This window comes from Electrona antarctica, assembly GCF_951216825.1.
Source record: "Electrona antarctica genome assembly, chromosome: 5".
Classification (NCBI taxonomy): Eukaryota; Metazoa; Chordata; class Actinopteri; order Myctophiformes; family Myctophidae; genus Electrona; species Electrona antarctica.
In genome coordinates this window covers 33,166,773-33,186,459 of record NC_136810.1, presented here as the reverse complement: position 1 = coordinate 33,186,459, position 19,687 = coordinate 33,166,773, and the positions used below count along the sequence as shown (strand labels likewise).

The 19,687-nt window shown below is 40.2% G+C and overlaps 3 protein-coding genes across 3 annotated transcripts; 1 reads left to right on the top strand and 2 right to left on the bottom strand.

Moving 5' to 3' along the window:
- Positions 1 to 1,637: 1,637 nt before the first annotated feature.
- hprt1l (hypoxanthine phosphoribosyltransferase 1, like) lies at positions 1,638 to 6,821 on the bottom strand. Its single transcript, XM_079500835.1, has 10 exons — positions 6,613 to 6,821; positions 6,383 to 6,510; positions 5,888 to 5,994; positions 5,121 to 5,304; positions 4,785 to 4,850; positions 4,646 to 4,663; positions 4,179 to 4,261; positions 3,340 to 3,386; positions 2,417 to 2,493; positions 1,638 to 2,237 (listed from the first exon to the last, which is right to left on the bottom strand). Exons 2-10 carry the CDS (start codon positions 6,398 to 6,400, stop codon positions 2,190 to 2,192), a joined length of 648 nt encoding a protein of 215 aa, XP_079356961.1. The 5' UTR covers positions 6,401 to 6,510; positions 6,613 to 6,821; the 3' UTR covers positions 1,638 to 2,189.
- Positions 6,822 to 7,451: 630 nt separating this feature from the next.
- LOC306923577 (26S proteasome non-ATPase regulatory subunit 7-like) lies at positions 7,452 to 14,811 on the bottom strand. Its single transcript, XM_079501759.1, has 8 exons — positions 14,603 to 14,811; positions 13,899 to 13,990; positions 13,625 to 13,717; positions 12,204 to 12,301; positions 11,329 to 11,409; positions 10,738 to 10,829; positions 10,282 to 10,480; positions 7,452 to 8,156 (listed from the first exon to the last, which is right to left on the bottom strand). The coding sequence occupies exons 1-8, from the start codon at positions 14,674 to 14,676 to the stop codon at positions 7,908 to 7,910; spliced, it is 978 nt and encodes a 325-aa protein (XP_079357885.1). The 5' UTR covers positions 14,677 to 14,811; the 3' UTR covers positions 7,452 to 7,907.
- On the top strand, positions 14,680 to 19,597 carry LOC306923578 (dynein light chain roadblock-type 2). The gene is made up of 4 exons (XM_079501760.1): positions 14,680 to 14,937; positions 16,056 to 16,131; positions 18,248 to 18,415; positions 19,312 to 19,597. The coding sequence occupies exons 1-4, from the start codon at positions 14,818 to 14,820 to the stop codon at positions 19,353 to 19,355; spliced, it is 408 nt and encodes a 135-aa protein (XP_079357886.1). The 5' UTR covers positions 14,680 to 14,817; the 3' UTR covers positions 19,356 to 19,597.
- The last annotated feature ends 90 nt before the right edge of the window (positions 19,598 to 19,687 follow it).

Genomic DNA, 19,687 nt, shown 5'->3' with positions numbered 1-19,687 from the left:
AGTGTACTGTGATGACAACCAGTGGCCAATCACAGCACGTCCAACTGTCCCTCTCTGCGATGGGATCATCACTACCTTCTCAAAACTTGCGGAAGTACAGCGTATGAAATGCTTAGAGTATATTGTCTCACTTGTCTCCATCTTCTGGCCATATCGCAGTAGTGCAGCAACTAGGTTGTGTAATAATTGGTATATGGTGCCACCTCTGTATTTGTAGATCAAACTGTAGTATCTATTAGTCCGGCAGTCGAGGGGGACGGGTGGGAAATTTGGTATAAAGTATTTTTTATTGGCCTAAAATATTGTCTATATACATATATTCATGAATCCACTTGCTGACCGACTGTTGATATTGCGCAATTCTTTTTATAGGGGTTTCTTATTAGGAGTGTTTTTTGTGCAAAACTAATGCTTGGAATGGATTCAGAATGATGAAAACCCCCTAGTTTGACATGTCACATGCTACTTAAAGATGGAGTGCCGTGATTTTTTTCCGCCCTAAAACATGAGCATCAGGTCTTATTGTTATATAAGGAGGTATAGTTTTTTCAAAAAAGTGTACAGTATTTGTTAAAATGTTGTTTTTATGTGGGCACGCCCACCAGTTAATTAAGTATGCCAGTTAATTACCCACAGCTGTAGTTGTATGATAAAGGGGGAAGGGTGGGGAGGGGCTGATAGTGTGATGTCACTATATTACTGTTTATTTCATTGGCCCGTTTGACTGTCAAGGGTTCAGCCTCCAGGAAGAATCCCTAAATACAAAGTTATTACACCATTGGATATAAAAACGACTCCAGGTTGTCTAATGAAGTACCGTCACCTCAGACACATGAAACACTGGAAATAATTGTGGCACACCATCTTTAGAGCATAAGGACATTTTGCCTGCCATAGGATGTTAATGAAAAGAAAAAGCCCAATACTAACAGCCAATGCAGGAGATTTATATCTATCATTGTCTATGTGTTGTCAATTAACCATAAAGTGACTATATGGAATTGTTTGTATGCACCGGGTGATGTGTCTTGTGGTTGACCAATGTGTTGTCGAACATAGTGTATGTATAATTCACTTGTCAGGATGTGCACATTGTTAGCATGTCGGACTAATTGGCCATACACACACACACACACACACATGCACACACACACATATATGGCCGTTGTATTCGGAGCTATAGGACAGTGCAGGCAAACATCGGGAGTCACATGCCCAAACTGTCATCTCATGGAATATGTTGTCAGACTAATTGACCCCATACACATGCACACGCATACAGACACATACGTTATGTTCGGGTACTATATATGTTCAATGCAAACAGACTAAGGTCAGTCACACGAGCGGAGACGCCGTCATCCACAACTCTGTTCAACTCTGTGACTCCTTAGCAACTAATAAAGATTCTTGCTGAGTAATATACAACGCATCCTGAGGTCTTCTTCTTTTCAACGATTCTACACCGGTCAGCAAGTGGATTCATGAATGTATGTATAATATTTTAGGCCAATAAAAAAAAGACTATATACCAAATTTCCCACTTTAAACAAAAGAAGCCTGTCGGCTGCCGGACTATATTCATGTTATGGTAAAGCTCCGAAATAAACCATTCATTCAAAGAACACAATCGCCAAGAAGATTCAACATAATTTATATTGCTGTAAACGGGTCCTCCATGAAAACAGAGATTATCAAATAAAATATTTTTTTACAGTACATTCCACGTCAGTTATCGCATGATACGAGAGGATAAAACAGCATTACCAAACAAATGTGGTTACACAGACTCAAGGCCACCTGCATTTGACTGACAGTTGTATGACTATACAAAAAGAAACTATCGCAGTAGCCTGAAACCCTGGTAACAATAGTGACAAACTCATAATAACAATGTTCTGTTTACAGTCACTAATATAAAACAATGATTCAAGAGGCCAAAACTGACACAGATTTGTAAATAAATATAAAATGAAAAAAACAAAGTCATGAACACATATACATAATTGAACCCACCTATTTGAAGGGGAAAGCTATTTGCTTACTTTAGTAACTCACATATTCACATTGTGGATTCTTTCTTCATGTAGAAAAATAACCGATTCAAAACGGGAGGGGGGGGGGGGGGGGGTGTTAAGGAGTATCATCACAGTGGTCCTCGTCTTCATTTATTGTCTGCACAGTTCTGTTCATACTTTGTACTTCTCCTTGGCGTCATCCTTTAATATGCAGATGTGCTGTAAACACGAAGAACGTAAAGGGAACAATCAATGTCTCAAGAACTGTCTCTGTTCTCCGGAGTGTAAATAAATGTGCCCTTCAGTTCAGTTCTATATTTGGTCTAGGTATTTCAAATAGAATGCCAACTTGATTTTATACCATAGAAGTCATTATATTTTGAGAATAGGCTACTCACACTGAGATCCCTGAAGTACTCGTTGTAATCCAGAGCATAGCCCACCAGAAATGCATCAGGCACCTCAAAACCAATGTCTGGAAAGATATACAAAACAATCAAATGTATACCAAACTGTAATGTAATGCATTATCTGCTTTGTGATTGTTCCGTTATATGCAAGTACAGTATACTCCATCTATCGCACGCACGCACAAACGGACGCCTAGCCCTTTAGCTGCCAGTGCGTAAAGTCAAATGTGTATCCTGTTCACAGCTGTCCTGGAGCTACAATCTTAAAGAGATGATCCAACTCCAACCTAAAAGTATTACACGCTCACACAGGCAGTGTGAGCATGCAGGCATCTCAAGCATCTGTCAGGGCATTCACTAAGTGCTCAGCTACCCGTGGAGTACATCTTCCTAAAATGGATGATAAATCTTTACAAAAACCGAACTGCGGTAAAACAATACATCCTGTCTCACCATTCTTTCAAATGCGAACATGAAATGAATAGCAGCTAGTAGCTACTGCCTACAAAGGATTACAACTGTTACCAGTTGTAACCCTCTTGTTTTGACTGCTATTCAGAAGAGAACCACACAAAGCTTTTCCTCTGTTCACCATTTATTTCTGGTAGTGAAGACAGAAATGTGCATGTCAATATGCTGTATTAACATTAACTCCAGCTCCGTTGCTCAAAGCCATAATAGCAAGACAACATATTTTGAAATACAAATAATTACATAAATGCCACTGAACACATATTTCCATATGGTAGTTTGAATACAAAGAAACCCTCTCAACTCACCTGGTAGTGAAGACAGAAATGTGCATGTCAATATGCTGTATTAACATTAACTCCAGCTCCTATCCCTATAGGCCTACAGATCACATTGACTGGGCAGTGAAATGAATGACTGGGCAGTTAAATGGTACTCACAGTCTGGTCTATACCCTGAGCTCCTAGGTGTTCTCTTCACTAGGAGGCTGAAATAACAAAAAAGATCATAAACATGAGTCAATCCAATCCACCATTTATATAGCACAAAACAACAGAGTTGGAATGTGGAACAAGCACTGCCACTGCTATTTTGACATTAACTGGAATCCGTTAGGCAGGAATTAACCTTAAAAACAGAATGGAATATCGCCGCAGTGTTCCATACAAGCCTGAATACAGACAGATGGCAACAGTGCTCTCGGGACTTGCTGGAACACTTTTTCTTAACAAACGGTAAGCCATTAAGTCTGTCTGAGAGCTTGCGTGTCATCTCACTTCCCTGCAGCAAAGTGATCATGCAGCTAGCAAATTTACCTCACAGGAAATCACCAGACGAACTATGTCTGCCACAATACTTTTCATGGACACCATTAAGCTAACAATTTTACAAATTCAAAGTGCAGACAATACGATAATATACAGTAAATTGAATGTTGGGGTTGCTCTGTGCAAAGTACCAAAGTAAATCCCTGATATGATCTTCATACTTATTACTTGAACATCAACATACAGCATTTAGAATGACAATCATTTTCATATACAGTATCAGAGAGCTGGTCTCCATCTCCTCAGTGCAGTTACTGTAATAGTATGGCAGATTAATTGTTAAGCTGCTCCCTCTCTCACTCACATTACAGTATACAGTACTTAAGGGGAGCGTGGCATGCCCATTAGCTGAGAGCACTGTTGTTGCCACCATGACCTTGAAGTCAGTTACACTGGACTGGAGATCTATAATTCAACTTCCTGGTCTGTGAGCTGCATCTGATGGCTCTTACCTTACAACTTTAACCATTTTTGGATTACATTCACTCAGCAGGGAGAGTAGCTTCTGCATCGTCCTCCCTGTCTCCACAATATCCTACGGTTTCACACCAAGAACACAAATGAGGACAGCACTGACTACAGCCACATCAGGCAGTAATGCTTTGTTTACAGTGCATTGTAAACAATGCAGCATGCAGGCAGTGTTCCAAATACTACGTGACAAGCACACATAGGCCTAACTGCAAATAATAAGTACCGGTATGGTCTTTTAATAATAATAATAATAATTCACATACATCTAAGAATTTGGTCTGTCATATGCAAATAGCCTTTACTTCTAGAGCTTGTAGCCTATCTGATAATGCTATTCAAAATGGTGGATTAACATTGCTTGAATGTTCATGCATGGCTGTATAGAACACATTTAGAGCTAAAACTAAGAATACATATTTGTATCAAAAGAGAACACATATCTTACCTCAACTATTAAAACATTCTGTAGAGAAAATAAGCAAAACATATTGAGATGGAAGGAAACATATTTAAATACACCTTGTATGTACAGGGACATGACTACACTTCATGAAATAACTCAACGTAGAGCCAAAAGTACTAACCTTGCCTGTTAGGTTGGACAACTCATCACCGCCAATGACTTGGACACTGTTTGTAGACTTGTCATTCTGAGGACAACAAAGTAGTAGGATCATATATACAGTATATTGCAGTGTGACCTTGGCAGCTTGCCAAAAGATTGCATTGCTAGCTTGACAATTTATTCTCCAATTTGTATGTCGGCTGCATTCACAAACTATAAGAGCTGTATTGTACAGTCAGGATACATTTCATGATTAATTTCTTGTTTGGATATTACCACCACCCCATACCCCTCTATCACACATCTAGCATCAGCAAAAGCTGTTCCTGGAAATTAAATGAGAAGGGCAGCTTACACAGTAGCTTTTTAGCCTAATGAAATCCACCGTCATTGGGACTGATTTATCACTGTTGCGGTTCAGGGCTTTGATATAGTCCAGCAGGTCCGCAAAGAACTTGTAGCCCCCTTTGAGAACGCACAGAGCTACAATGTGATGTCCCCCCATGTCCCGGACTATATCACGGGCCAGACGTTCTGTCCTGAGAGGATGAAGAGGAGAGCGTGATGCACGGTGAATTAGAAATTGGATTACACAAATCAGTTGATAAAAACACCAAGTCATTGATTACTATGCCAAATCAATAAGCAAGAGAGCTTATTATTTCACTCACTCAGGTACAAGGCAAGCAGTGAAACCAAGCAGTTGGTTGCAATGTTGCATAATACATCAGTATTATGCACAGTGCACTGGCCAAAGTGCAGACATGTAATGCCTTTTACCCCATGCAAATTATACACCCATGCAAAAAACACTAGGATGCACTGCAGTGCACTGTGTGGTGTATTGTTTAAACAAATTATGTTGCCAATGTTTTCACCTACCTATACACTGTTGTTTACAATGTTGACAAATGTGTAAATCAGTAGAGCATATGGGTACACGGGAAAAGATTTGATTTGGAAGGAAATATGTAAATAATATGTATTGGGCTTTTTTGCCTCAGCCTATAGCACTTTACCCTTCTTATATTTATATGTTCACTGTGTTGTTTTTATACTGTGCTGAATACATAATTAAAAATAAATACAAATAAAGGTCAGACTGTGCAGTCTGTGCGTTACCTATCCATGATCAGTCCGTGGGGGATGATCACTCTGTCCAAATCGTCCTCATAATGTTTGGGGACACAGAAAAGGTCCAGCTCGTGGCCCCGTTCATCATCAGCAATCTGTAACAGAACAGCATCACCCACGTCACCTTAATACTGTACCTTAATCATGTTTGGCACGACAACACACAAAAACGTGCTGAGACCCCCATTGGCGAAAGTGATCGCACAAGCTGTCGCCTAGCGACATTGAGCCTATCAACCACCTGTTTACAATAGTGAATTTTAGAATTGCAAGCCCATATGTGATGTGGGTAAACGTAGCCTAACATGTTTCACTTGTCGTTGTCCACCATGACCAAGTGCACGCAGAAGCCTGCCATGATTCAAATGCGCAAAACCGCACCTAGACAACCGAAGAGCAAGTTAAGAAAACACTGAAGTGAAATAAATGTGAGATCTGTCTGTTGAGTAGCTATAGAACACCATTTGATTCTGCGTGTCTTACCTGAAGGTAGGAAGCCATGTTATGTTCGTCCGTTCGTCCGTCCACTCACAGCGATATATGAGGAGTCATGCTCTTGTTCTTGGTTTTGTTGACTGTCTGGATGTTGCAACGATACGCAGTACTGCCTACTGTAGTAGTACACAGTAACATGTCAGTGGGGGTTTAAAACCTACGTCACAATCCATTTTACCTATCCAATAATCTGATTTAGGCTGCCAGAAGCAACCCACCACTGCTGCACATTTGACTACGGTAGTCTCGTCGTCGAGCATCAGGCACGCATTTGCAGAAGCTGTCAATGTCCGTCGTAACTTAAAAAAACGGGCGCATTTTACTAATATATTCCTTCCACGTCGAATCAAAGTGGCAATTATCCAATTAGTAAACCGGTTGTCTTTTGAGCTGCAGCGCGGTATGTTCACACCATGGACAGACACAAGATCACTGTGACCTCATACTGCGCTATAGTTATATATAGTAGTGTACGTGTATAGGGCTGCACTTTATTCCCACATTACGTAGTCCTCCAGAAGGTAGTAGGTATGCACTAATTGCACTTTCTAGGCCTACTCTAGATTCTACACTCTAGATCATGGGTTCCCAAGGTGGGGTCCGGGGACCCCTGGGGGTACTTGAGGGAGTTCCAGGGGGTACCTAGCTCAATTAGAGATAGTTATGGGTCTGTAACTCTGAGTGTACCCGTTAAATGTACACTCAATCACTGCTAGAGCAGTAAAAATCCTCCCTTATCGGGGTCACTGGCATATGTTTTCAAATGGGGGGTCCGTGGCCTAATAAATGTTGATTTGGGGGTCCTTGACAAGTTGACACGAAAGAGTTTGGGAACCACTGCTCTAGATACCAGATAGAATATAAACAAACACATAGGCTATAGTTATGAGATTAATACTACATTACATTTTTTCTCACCCATGGTCCGGTTAAGAAGTTTGAATTTACTTTTATTTAACTGTTAATAAACCGGTACTGTACATCAACACTCTTTTCACATGACAAATGCTGTGAGACAAAGGCAATTTAATAAAATATTTGATAATAGTAAACAAACCACTTTGTGATCCCAATTTATTGAGTGATACAGAAACAAAAACGTATTCTCCATCTTACAAAATAATACACAGCTAAATCTGGAGTGTTGATCTAACTGTAAAACTGACCCATATGGGCCCTTATGGTCCATTTTTACAAATGTCAAATTAACACCCCAGATTTGACTGTACCAAGATACCGTAGAACGCCAGTAACCGACTGAGAGCAGAATGCACATTCTCATAGCCAAGTACACGAAAGACCAAACATATCATCCTCTCATCCGTACAATAATAAACAGTCTTATGAGTGCCAGTTGTGATTGCGAGGCCAAATCTCAGATGACACCGTTCCCCATATAGAGCACCACTTTTAGCTGCAGACCCACATTAGTGATGTGGCTTGGGAGAAAAGTAGAGCACCATCCAGTTGAAGAGGGCATAATCTGAGATGAAAACCGCAAAAGGTGACGCACTCATTTTTTCTTCTTCTCGTCTTTCTTCTCGTCTTTCTTATCTTTCTCCTTTTCATCTTTCTTCTCCTTGTCATCTTTCTTCTCCTTCTTGCTTTCCTCCTTCTCCTGTCCCTCCTTCCTCTCTGCGTCTCGGTTGGAGATCTTGTTGTTGATGAGGTTGTGCAGAGCCACCACTGAGCGGATGAGAGACGCCAGGTAGACCACCAGCATCTGGTCATTGGTCTTCAGGTAAAAGGCTTTGGTGAAATCCTGCCAAGGGGTAGAAGCATGTTCTGCATTAAGCAAACTCACTTACCAACACAATACAAAACAAAACAAAAATGTAACAAGGGAAGCTAAATGTTTTGACAGAAATACTACACTACTAAATGTAGTAGGGATGCACCGATATGGAAATTCTTAGCCGATACCGATGTTTAAAATATCCATTTAGCCGATACCAATACCGATATATGTTTATTTATTTTTTGTTGTTTTTATTTCCCCCTTTTATGCTTGGTATGCTGCAGATAACACACCAACATAACCAACACAAAAATTGATGCTTATTAACAACAGCTAAATATCGGCTACTGCCATTGGTTAATGTCAGTATTATTTGCCTATACCGATATCAGCAAATATGGGCCGATACCGATGGTGTGGCCAATACATCAGTGCATCACTAAAATGTAGTGTTGTAGTTTGGGTGAACCAAGAAACAAAGACTAGACAGAAATTAAAAATCACATCAGTTCTTATCGTCATACATCATCTCATTCTGGCCAATCGCAATTTGCGTCCTCACTTTTGTCTTCAATGTTTACAAGATGTACATATTGTACTTATATTGGCCACATGATGTCTTATGTTGTGATTTAGTGCCCTAAACAAACATTAAAGTCCATAGACTTAAGACTTGGCTGGCAAACAAGTTACGTCATCATCATAATTGTTTGACCAAGGTAGAGATGATGTATTTCACAATGCCACGCCACACTTCCCGGTCCTTCATTGCCATCCCCAGGTCCTGCTTGTCATAAGAGCACGTCATAAGTGCGCTAAAACAAGTTAGCTTCCCTCAAAAATCACATCCCGCGTGTGAAGTGAGTGGTGCCTTTAATCACGATGATGATGTCTCATGCAGACATACACACAAAGCCACACGTTGGAGCAGTTAGCACCACTCAAAAAGGAGAGCAAATATGGAAGCAATACTGTAGTGGGAGATATGAAGACTAATGATTAATGTCTTCATATCTCCCACTACAATATTCCAATGTTGCTAATCTGTATAGAATATGGCTTGTGGTGTTCCGTCTGGTCGCGACTGGCTGAGATGTGAGCAATGGCCCCTTGGCCTATCTTGATTCAATCAACCTTTTGATCAAGCTACATAAAAGCCCATGTCAAACCTATTGTTTGTCATGGGACCCCGCTGGGCCTGGCTTCGAAGAGAGAGGTATGGCCACGGAGTTCCTGTCTAAAGCTGGACGGCGACAGACAGGCTGTATATTGTTCACAGAGACAATATAACAAGGTAGGTTGTTTAATAACATCTTTTAAATAAAATCATGCTTTCAGTATATTTTTTTTTATAAAAGTGTTACTTAAATTCAATTAAATGTGAACACATTTATAAATGGTATTTCTGTTTTTCAGGCAGTTAATTCAGTCTGTTCTGAATGAGCCATGTCTGTCTGTCTGTAGCTTTAAAGGCAAATGAGCTGCTGCTCCCGATGACACGATATGGAACAGATGCACACGTGTCACGGGTAATGTCAAATTAAGTTAAGATCCTAGTCCTAATCTGAATATTTTAGTGAACCATTTAAGAAAAAGAAAAGAGAACATTTACAAGCAAGCCCCAGTTTGAAAAGGATCTCAATAAAGACATTTGGCGCCATCTGTTAGCATTAGAAATGTATCAATTGCATTTCCAGAGGGGCACCAGTCTTATATTCAGGTTAATAAGGAACACAAAATGTAGATAAATAAATCTTAAAACCTGAATATGTGGACACTAGTTCTATATAACTATTCCACAATCCCCGAATGCTATATAGAATCTGGAACTACACTGAAATCCAAGTAAGGAAGCTGCTATTTTCTTTCACTTTTTTTGACTGACGGAAGGCGGAAGCATTTGAAAATTGCGAGAGGCAACAGTCCACGAGAAACTATGTGGACACTGACAGGCAAATATTTCTCTCTCTCACTCACACACACACACACACACACACACACACACACACACACACACACACACACACACACACACACACACACACACACACACACACACACACACACACACACACACACACACACACACACACACACACACACACACACACACACACACAGTCAGTCAGTCAGTCAGTCAGAACCTTACCAGTAGATTTACATCTGGGAGCAGGTTGAAAACATCCTGCAGCTGGTAGATGATCTGATGGTTGATGGGCAGTTTGCCTGCTGTCACTCTTTCCAGATAGGACCGAATTTCAAGTAGCTTGGAGTTGAGCCCCTTCAGGCCATGCACTTGGTTGGTGATGCGCTGCGACAGAGTGCCTACTGTTGTGTCCTTGATGTCTCTGTGAAAAGCAATAAAAAGCAGTACAAAACAATTGGGTGTGACTTTTTACAGTATGTACACAGTATACAGACTATGTGGGTATGTACGTATACTGTATATGTGGTAACAGGTCAGGTCAAAAACAGCTGGTCACTAGGGGACATGTGGGCACCTGGACGAGTGGAGATAACTGGGCACCTGCGAGGTGGCCACCTGGACACCAAAACCCTCTGGTGAATGCATGATTGCATGCGTGTGTTCTTTGTTTCCGTTTACCTGAGCAAGTGCTCAACTCCTACTTCCTCTGCCTCCTCTGCACCGATCTCACTGGTGACGTGTTCAAATGTCTTTGAAGTTGGAGTTCCATCCTGGATAGGCAGAAACATTGCCATTACAAACCTATCTGTTCTGGTCATTATTGATCACACATCGATGTTGATAAATAAGACAGTTAATTTAGAGTATGTATGTTGTCTCATATCCAGTGGGTAGTTACTGCCCATTTATAGTAGACAAAGTGAGGATCAGATTGAAATCTGTATTTTTTCTAGAATTAAGAATTAACTAAATTATATTTTGAAATCAAAAAGGTATCTAATATTTAGATTAGTACACACTTTGACTGTTGGGAATGTGGTTAGAAACATAAGAATGTCTCAGTAAATTAATTAAATGTGTTTCAAATATAATGTTAAGTGTCATTTCAAGATAAGCGATGCACAAAAGTAGCCTTTGTGTTATATCATTTTGCATTAAAAGTAATAGAAGCACACACACTTGAAACAAGTCTGAAATGTTTTACAGTGAGCCAACTAACTCTTAATATCCATCTTTGTGATGCAAATGTAAAGTTACACTGTCTCATACATCATGTATTTCCTCCACTGAGAAGTACGCTTCCGTGGGCAGGCCCAAGTCTTTAGGCTTCACATCAATGATGACTAACACCTGGAAAGATACAAATGTGAATTTATTCAAGGAGGGAATGTATATGAGCATATCGTTACTGGCAGGTGCATGGATTAAAGAAAAACAACATCTCAGGATTGATGTTGTCCTAATGCTGTGTTTCCTAAACAATTTAATTAACACAATATGTTGTAAAATGATGTAGTAGAAGACATCATCATGGCTTCTATAATAATAATAATAATAATACCTGGGACTTATATAGCACTTTTCTAATACCCAAAGACGCTTTACATGTGTGGTGGCGGGGGGCACATGAGAAAATGACAACTTTATTAGAAAACAAGTAAAATAAGAGTAAAAACCAATAAGAACAGTACATGTAACAGGTTAAAAACATCAGCTCGGGAATGCTAGTCTCAACAAGTTCCAAATGACTGAAATCAGTAATGGTGACTGAGAACTTTAATCCTTGCAGGTGGAAACCTTCTATGTCCTACATCACAAATAAAAGAGTCAAAATTCATTATTGCCGTGTGCAACCCAATACCTCTATTCCTATGATGTTGATCTAAGCGGTAACGCACGATAAGTCAGAACGCGGCGTTTACAAGAAAAGTTATTTAACCTTCTATGTCCAAAACTATTCATTTTCAGGTAATGAAAAAAAAGAACCTATGTTCCAATGGATCATCCAATAGTAGTCATTTAGTCACACGCTCTTGTTAAGAGCTTTTGCTCATTTCATTGATTCAATATTTCTAAAGACTACAGACAGACATCCATTTCACAAGGTAATATTACATAATACGTAATAATTATAAGCTACTCACTGAATTTGTGCAGTACTGCTTGACCAGCTCATTAATGGCAATGTCATTCTTGTGTAGTTTTGGTCCTGTGTGGTACCAACCAACAATTCTTTCTCTGGCTAGAAAATGGAAGATGTTGTATATTAATGATTTAATTGTTCACATTCACAATGTCTTCCAAATAATGTCTGCAGATTAAATAAAAACAATGTATTTGTCCCCAAAGCCGCAATTTGCAACTCTAGATTTTTTTATAATGTGATGAATCTAGAGTTGCAATACCCTCCATTGACTCCCCACTCATCCAAATTGCGCTTGCGATCTGCTTGTCTTAAACGACGTTAAACTCACCAACATTGCAGCTGTAGTCCAAGCTTGAATTATCCTCTTTCAATCTGCCGAGCTTGTTTTTCATAAAAATCCCCCGTAGACAGCTACTTTCTGTCAAGAAATTCTGTGCAAGTGTTGGAGTTTGGAAGCGCTCGTTTTTATTAAGGGGTCGTGCTGCTGCCTCCTGCATTATGTGCAAATGCGAAACAGATGGCATGCAGGGCCGTTCAGTGATTTACGACGAGCGCTTCCAAACTCCAGCACTTAGAAAAAGAATCACTTGCACAGAATTTCTTGACAGAAATTAGCTCATAACATGTCTACGGTGGATTTTTATGAAAAACAACCTCGGCAGATTGAAAGAGGATAATTCAAGCTTGGCCTACAGCTGCAATGTTGGTGAGTTTAACGTCGTTTAAGACAAGCAGATCGGCCTGGGCCGTGGCTCAGCGGTCCAGGCACCTTGGCTGGTAATCCAGTCTGGCAGTGTGCCACGGGTTCGACTCCCGATCCCGACAGCCTTTACTGCATGTCTTCCCTAGCCTGGCTAATAAGCCAGACTAATATCACACAACACTGTCGCGGTATATCAGTCTGGGCTGGCTCCACTTGGATTTCATTTCCCGGGGGGCGGGTTCAAACATTTTCTCTTTGACGCAATTGGTCAGAGCTACTGTCAGTCAAAAGTCTCAAGCATTGAACGTCACTGTACCAAAGCCCGCCCATATTGCATACCGTGTCCCGATTGGTCCGACCTGTTCTCGATTGTAGGAAAGAGGCGTGCTACTGAGCCTCGCCAGACCGAAATCCGCTGGCAGGCAACTTTTTTTTGCCAACGGCTGATTCGGTCTGGTTTATTAACCAGGCTATGTCTTCCCCCCATCTCTCTCCCCATTTCCTGTCAGTCTACTGTCTGTCCCTCCATAAAAAATAAATCAAATAAAGGCAAAAGCACAAAAAAAAAAAAAAAAAAAAAAAAAAGACAAGCAGATCGCAAACGCAATTTGGATGAGTGGGGAGTCAATGGAGGGTATTGCAACTCTAGATTCACCACATTGTAAAAAAAAAAATCTATAGTTGCAAATTGCGGCTAATGTTCCCATTGGTCTTACCGTTGACTTTCTTGAACATGCCATACATATTCTCCAGGTAGTCATGGTCCAAGAACCACACAGAGTCATCCTTGTCATCCTCATCAAATGGCACTGAGGAGATACAGTGACATCAATGAGTGTATGTCTGTGGCTGTGTATTGATTTAAACCATGGGTGTTAAACATTACTGATTAAGAGTATGACTACTAATGTATAAACAGGCTTGATCATGTGACATGTGCATTTAAATGTCTTGATTATGATTTAACGTCACTGTCAGGATGAAACTCACCAGCGAAGGAATTTGACACATCGAGAATCTTCTTATGCCAAGACCCCAGAAGAACCCCAACTACTCGTTTCTGGTTTCCAACTTTACCTATTCTGTAATATTGAACAGAACAAGAAACAAGTAACAGTTGTGTTAACAGTAACAAAACATTACTGTTCGTTAATAGCAGCATGTGATGCACGGCATTATTTCTTTTTTTTTCCCTCCATTGCTCTGTAAAGCACTTTGAGCTGCATTTCATGTCATGAAAGGTGCTATACAAATAAAGTTTTATTATTATTATTATTTAGCCCTGGTCCAGTGCTTGTCAGTGAGACTCGCTGTAAGCACTGGACCAGGGCTATTGATCAGTATCAACTTATCAAGATAGACAGCACAAGCACTTTGTCTTAGCCTTATAAATGAATGGTGGTTAGGTTATAAATGTATGGAGTGTATTTATGTTATTTGGATTATTATTACAACTTTTTAATACGCATAGAAGTTTCAGATTGTGTAGTTAACGAACTGGTTAGCAAGCTAGCTAACTAGCTTGGACAGCTAGCCAACGTTATACTGTCAATGGGCTTCTGACTCAGCACGGCTAGCAGGGTTAGCTTAGCGGCTAGTCAAGGCAGTAATGTTAGCAAACGACCTAGATTTAGAGGCAACTAAACAAATATCGCAAGCATAGACACATCATTTGGTCGTTACTTTTTGTTTACCTATTAAAATGGTCGACCACGCTGAGCAAAACCAGGGGGTGGACCACCACATTTTCTACTGCTAGCTCCGGCATTTTCACTGTGAGAATAAACAAGGCACAGCAGCAACACACAGGAACACAGCCATAGGAACACAGCCACTAAACTATAATCTCGCGTGATGCTGTCCAGTCAATGCATCAATTCCACTGCAGCAACGCGAGATTTCCCACACAATGACAGCAGATCTGCAGTATTCACATCCGCTCGACTTACATCCGTTTCTATTGGCAACAGACGAACACGAAGAAGAGAGAAGCTGCCAGGAGGACCGTCAACAAGCTGTTGTCATTATGGTAAGAGACTGCTGTCTACTTTAACTGAGAAATAAATAACAGAAATAAATCAGAAATAAACTAAAAAATAAACGTCCGTTTATTATTTCTCTCAATAATTAAGTGGTTCTTAAAGTGAGGTCTGGAGAACCCATACTCTATGGGAGAACCCCACAGGCGGTTGTCATTGTTGAGGGGTCCCTAATCTGAGTTCCCAGAAGTTTTATTTTTCGCCACTAGGGGGCGAAGGGGTCCCAAGCAAAATGAGTTAATATAGCATCAAAATCAATGAGCATCAAAATCTGTTTAACCACTTTGAAAATAGCAGATCTACAAGCTCCACTGGGTGGACCGCCATACTCTACTCCCCGGCACAACATATTTTCAGATGGGGGTCCTCAAATCAATCCATCCATCCATCTTCAACCGCTTATCCGTAGTTGGGTCGCGGGGGCAACAGCTCCACCAGAGAGCTCCAGACTTACCTCTCCAGAGCAACATTAGTGCGTTTTAACATGTCGGCGAGCATCAGCCGACAATTCTATCTTCTATTTTTTTGGGCAACGTTGCTCCACCCACTTTTTGACCATCGCCTGTTCACCTGCTATCGCCGGTAGTCGCCGGGTCCCATACACAAATAATGCACTTCCGGAAAATTCGTCTGGCTGTCGCCTGCTGTTAAAACGTACTGTCAGTTCATTCTGGGGGATCCTGAGGCAGTACAGTACAGAATTGTGTGTGTGTGTGGGGGGAGGGTACTTTAACTTTTTTTACAGGGGCCAGTTTTGAATTGCAGCTGTCCGTAAGTGCTCTTTGAGAGCGGTTTTGAAGGAGTCTAGGGAGTGTATGTATGTGGCTGTGTATTGATATAATCCCTCCATCTGATCTTTGGTCTGCATCGAGGACCTCCCTAGGGAGACGCTCAAAAGGCCTGCATATTCATTTGGTTGATGGGCTTGATATGCAAATATTTGAGAAGCACTGCTTTAGTTAACTAATCAGAACATTTGAATTGCTTTAACTCATGATCTTAATATATTGAAGTAATGTTACATTATAATTTTATTTTTTGTGTGCTTGGTTGGAACATAACAGCTTTTATTTTTGCTGACATACATTTTCTCTCCTACGTCCTATAGGCTGAAGTTGAGGAAACGTTGAAGAGGATTCAGACACACAAAGGTGTGATTGGAACAATAGTTGTTAATGCCGAAGGTATGTCAAAAAACCTACTATATTCAAACTTCATGGATGAGTGCTTTCTCTACAGCAGTTATGCTATCTCCGTTTGGAACCTCAATATCTATGAGATGAGGTTCCGTCCCGTGATATCCCTGCCCAGGTCGAAATGGGGTCTAGCTGGGTCGAGCCCGCCCACAAACAGTGGATTAAAACCCTTTCACAGTATTGTTTCCAAAAAGTAAACATATCAGAACCGAGATACAGTTGATAAACTTAAGGCCAGCAGGTAAAAGTTTTAGTCAGGGGTGAAACAACTGCTTAAATCAGGCTTTAAATAAAAATGTAGTCCAGTCAACTCCCGTTCGCATGCGCAGTACTGCTTCCATAAGATTGCATTGGGAAAACCAGGGAAAACATAGTACAAACAAACAAACAAACAACCGCTTTGTAACCGGTTGTTTTACCCCAGACTTAAAATGTTACGTGCCAGCCTTAAGTTTATCAACTGTATCTCGGTTCTGATATGTTTACCTTTTGGAAACAATACTGTGAAAAGGGTTTAATCTACTGTTTGTGGACGGCTCGACCCCATTTCTACCTGTGCAGGGATATCACGGGACAGAACCTCATCTCGGAGCTAAAGCGTAGCAGGGTAGATATTGAGGTTCCAAATGGAGCTACAGTTATGCTAGCCTTGGATCAAGACTACGTAATTTTATCAAGTTTTGACTTTTTCATTCGAAAGATAGTCTTGGTCTTTACCCCCCTAATGGTGTCCGGGGACCTCAGGTTCATCCTTGAGGGGGTTCCAGGGGGTCTCCGCAAAATGAGGAAAGGTTTAATTCCCCTATCATTTCACCCACTAGAAGTTACTTATAACCCAAGGATAGAATGTACAGTATAAGAATAACTTTTACTCTGAATTCTGTACTACATAATCTTAATCATAACAATGACGATCTTCTCTACTATTGGGGGGTCCCTAGCCCCAAATCTTTCAAAACCAGGTCCGCGGCCAAATGCGTTTCATGAAAATGTTTGAGAACAACTGCTCTAGAGCAGTGGTTCCCAAATTAGTTTGCCCTGGACCCAAATTAGTGAGAATAGCCGATCTACAAGCTCACAACTCGTCGCTTTGCACCGCGTTGTGATCCTATTTTCACTGCTTCTCAAACATTTGTTTTCTACTTTAATGGAGTTTCTTAGATCTTTATTTTAGTTATTCATGAAATTACTTGAAATCATTGAATTTGTTTTTAATTCATGAAATGTTTTGCTTTTTTGGGATTTTTTTTATTTTCTTTTTTAAATAATATTATTGAAAAACAAAATGTAGGAAACCAAAAATAAATGAAATAATGGGACCCATAAAAATGTGTCCGTGCTCAGATCAGTGAACCAATATTATCCAGTGCCTTGCTCAAGCGTGACCCGCCCCTCTAGACCAGAAATCATGCTGGCTGGGCCAGGCTAGGTTTGACTGGATTGCTGGATTACTACAATGACCATAATGTAGAGATGCCCGATATAATCGGTAGTGTATCAGAATCGGCCATAAAAACACGGTATCGGTTCGGTCTCAAAATAATCCAGATTATTTTTCACCAATATTGATGACACAATAATAATGTGACCGTCAATGGCTAAATTCTACATTTAATACTTGATTGAATACTTTATTAACAGGCTTTGGGGCAAGACCCTAGGGCCTAGGCTTGTTTCCATTGTGGTCCTCTGTATAATATCCGAATAGGTCAGAATCGGTATTGGCAGATATGACCCTGCAAATAATCGGATATGGGTCATAATTTCATAATCGTGCACCCCTACCATAATGCTTTGGTGCACTCACCCTACCTTGTGGAGAGGGGCAGGGCTGTCTTACTGAGACACCATGTAGTCCAGGAAGGAAGTGAGACCAGTGTCTGTGACATCACAGACACTCTGAAATACTAAAATATCTAAAAACACATATAACGCACATAAAAAACCCAGGAAACTGTTTCTTGTCTCCCAAAGTTCCAAATGTCATTAAAATAAGATTTGGTTGCAAAAGGGGTGAAGTGGCCCATCTCTTCTCTAGACTTTAATTTATAATTTTTTATATATATATTGTATGCTGTAATATCAATCCTTGTGCATGTTTCAGGTATTCCAATCAGAACGACCTTAGATAATTCCACAACAGTCCAGTATGCAGGACTGTTGCACCAGCTGACCATGAAGGCTAGGAGCACCGTGAGAGACATCGACCCTCAGAACGATCTCACGTTCCTCCGGATCCGCTCCAAGAAACATGAGATCATGGTGGCACCAGGCAAGTGGCAAGCAATTTGTTTCACTTGTTGAAATTCTGATATCTCTGCTGTCGGGAAGAAACCACCTACTGTAACTCCAAAATGTAAATTTTTCATAAAATAAGAAATATACATTTTTCAGGAAATGAAGAAAACCGTATATTTTGAAAACAAAGCAATACAGCCTCATCAAAGTTGGTGTTGTGACTTTATATAGTCAATTACATGCATGAGAGGGGGAGAGGTGGTGGAGTTAGTTGCTTTAGCACAGTTTGAGGGTCCAATGGTTTTGTCCAAAGCGGTTTTTACTACTTTCCATTATGCAAAAAAATAAAAATATCTCAAAAATGTAGTTAGGTTTCCTCCCGACAGCAACGATATATTGAAATCGTTGACATGACAAGATAGATGCATATTAAGGAAGTTGTTATTATTGCTATCAACTACTTGCAACCTGGCATCACTATTTTGACGTTTTCAAAAATAGAACGTTTTTGATTTAAAAAAAAGAAAAGTAACATAGATCTATAAACTCAAAATGCATCGCATGGTGACGTGTTGTTGTGAGCTTTTAGAACACATTCTTTTTGCTATTCCACATATGACCAAGTATATAGAGAGCTTAAGTGGTTAAGAACAATGGATTATATTTCAGCGCGCTAACTTTCCAGGAAGAGAAGGGCTATATGTTTTAATTTCTATTAGCTTGGAAAACTGTCGGTCATTGGTAGTCAAGTTTCTGACCTCCCACCAATTATGAGACGCAGAGTAAGTAGACGGAAACTGTGCCGTTTTATAATTGGCCAATAATATTAATAAAGGTTGAAAATGTGTAAAGTGCTCCTTTAAAAGTAATTGCTGTTTATTTGACTGTCTTACCATTTCTCACCCCACTTTTTCTTCTGTCGTTCTGCAGACAAGGAGTTTTTGCTGATAATCATACAGAACCCTAATGAATAGCTCCTGGACATTCCCATGAGAGTCAGGCTTTGGTTTGTCTCACAGTGGCCTGCTTTAAGAAAACAAGAATGTCTTTGTGTGCTTTCTTTTTCACATTTAAAATTAGCATGCTGCCTAAACCTATAATGTGTACAAATTAGTCTTTACTGTGAATAATACAATAGCCTCTCTTACCTTTTCTTACAATTGTCTCAGTATTTGCAATGTATTGTATATAAAATAAAATGGCTAATCATTGTATATTCCAGTTGTTGATAGTGTCATTGCATGTCCCCCACTCCCTGGTATAAATAATAACCAATAAACCACATTTTACAAACATTTTAATGGAA

Coding starts and splice junctions, on each gene's coding strand:
- LOC306923578 (XM_079501760.1), top strand. CDS start 14,818: ATGACAGCAGATCTGCAGTATTCACATCCGCTCGACTTACATCCGTTT. Junction 14,938..16,055: donor AACAAGCTGTTGTCATTATG/GTAAGAGACTGC, acceptor TACGTCCTATAG/GCTGAAGTTGAGGAAACGTT. Junction 16,132..18,247: donor AATAGTTGTTAATGCCGAAG/GTATGTCAAAAA, acceptor TGCATGTTTCAG/GTATTCCAATCAGAACGACC.
- LOC306923577 (XM_079501759.1), bottom strand. CDS start 14,676: ATGCCGGAGCTAGCAGTAGAAAATGTGGTGGTCCACCCCCTGGTTTTG. Junction 11,410..12,203: donor AGCAGTACTGCACAAATTCA/GTGAGTAGCTTA, acceptor GTATCTTTCCAG/GTGTTAGTCATCATTGATGT. Junction 10,481..10,737: donor GGAGTTGAGCACTTGCTCAG/GTAAACGGAAAC, acceptor TGCTTTTCACAG/AGACATCAAGGACACAACAG.
- hprt1l (XM_079500835.1), bottom strand. Junction 4,851..5,120: donor TTAGGCTAAAAAGCTACTGT/GTAAGCTGCCCT, acceptor TGTTGTCCTCAG/AATGACAAGTCTACAAACAG. Junction 3,387..4,178: donor AAAATGGTTAAAGTTGTAAG/GTAAGAGCCATC, acceptor TTGTTATTTCAG/CCTCCTAGTGAAGAGAACAC.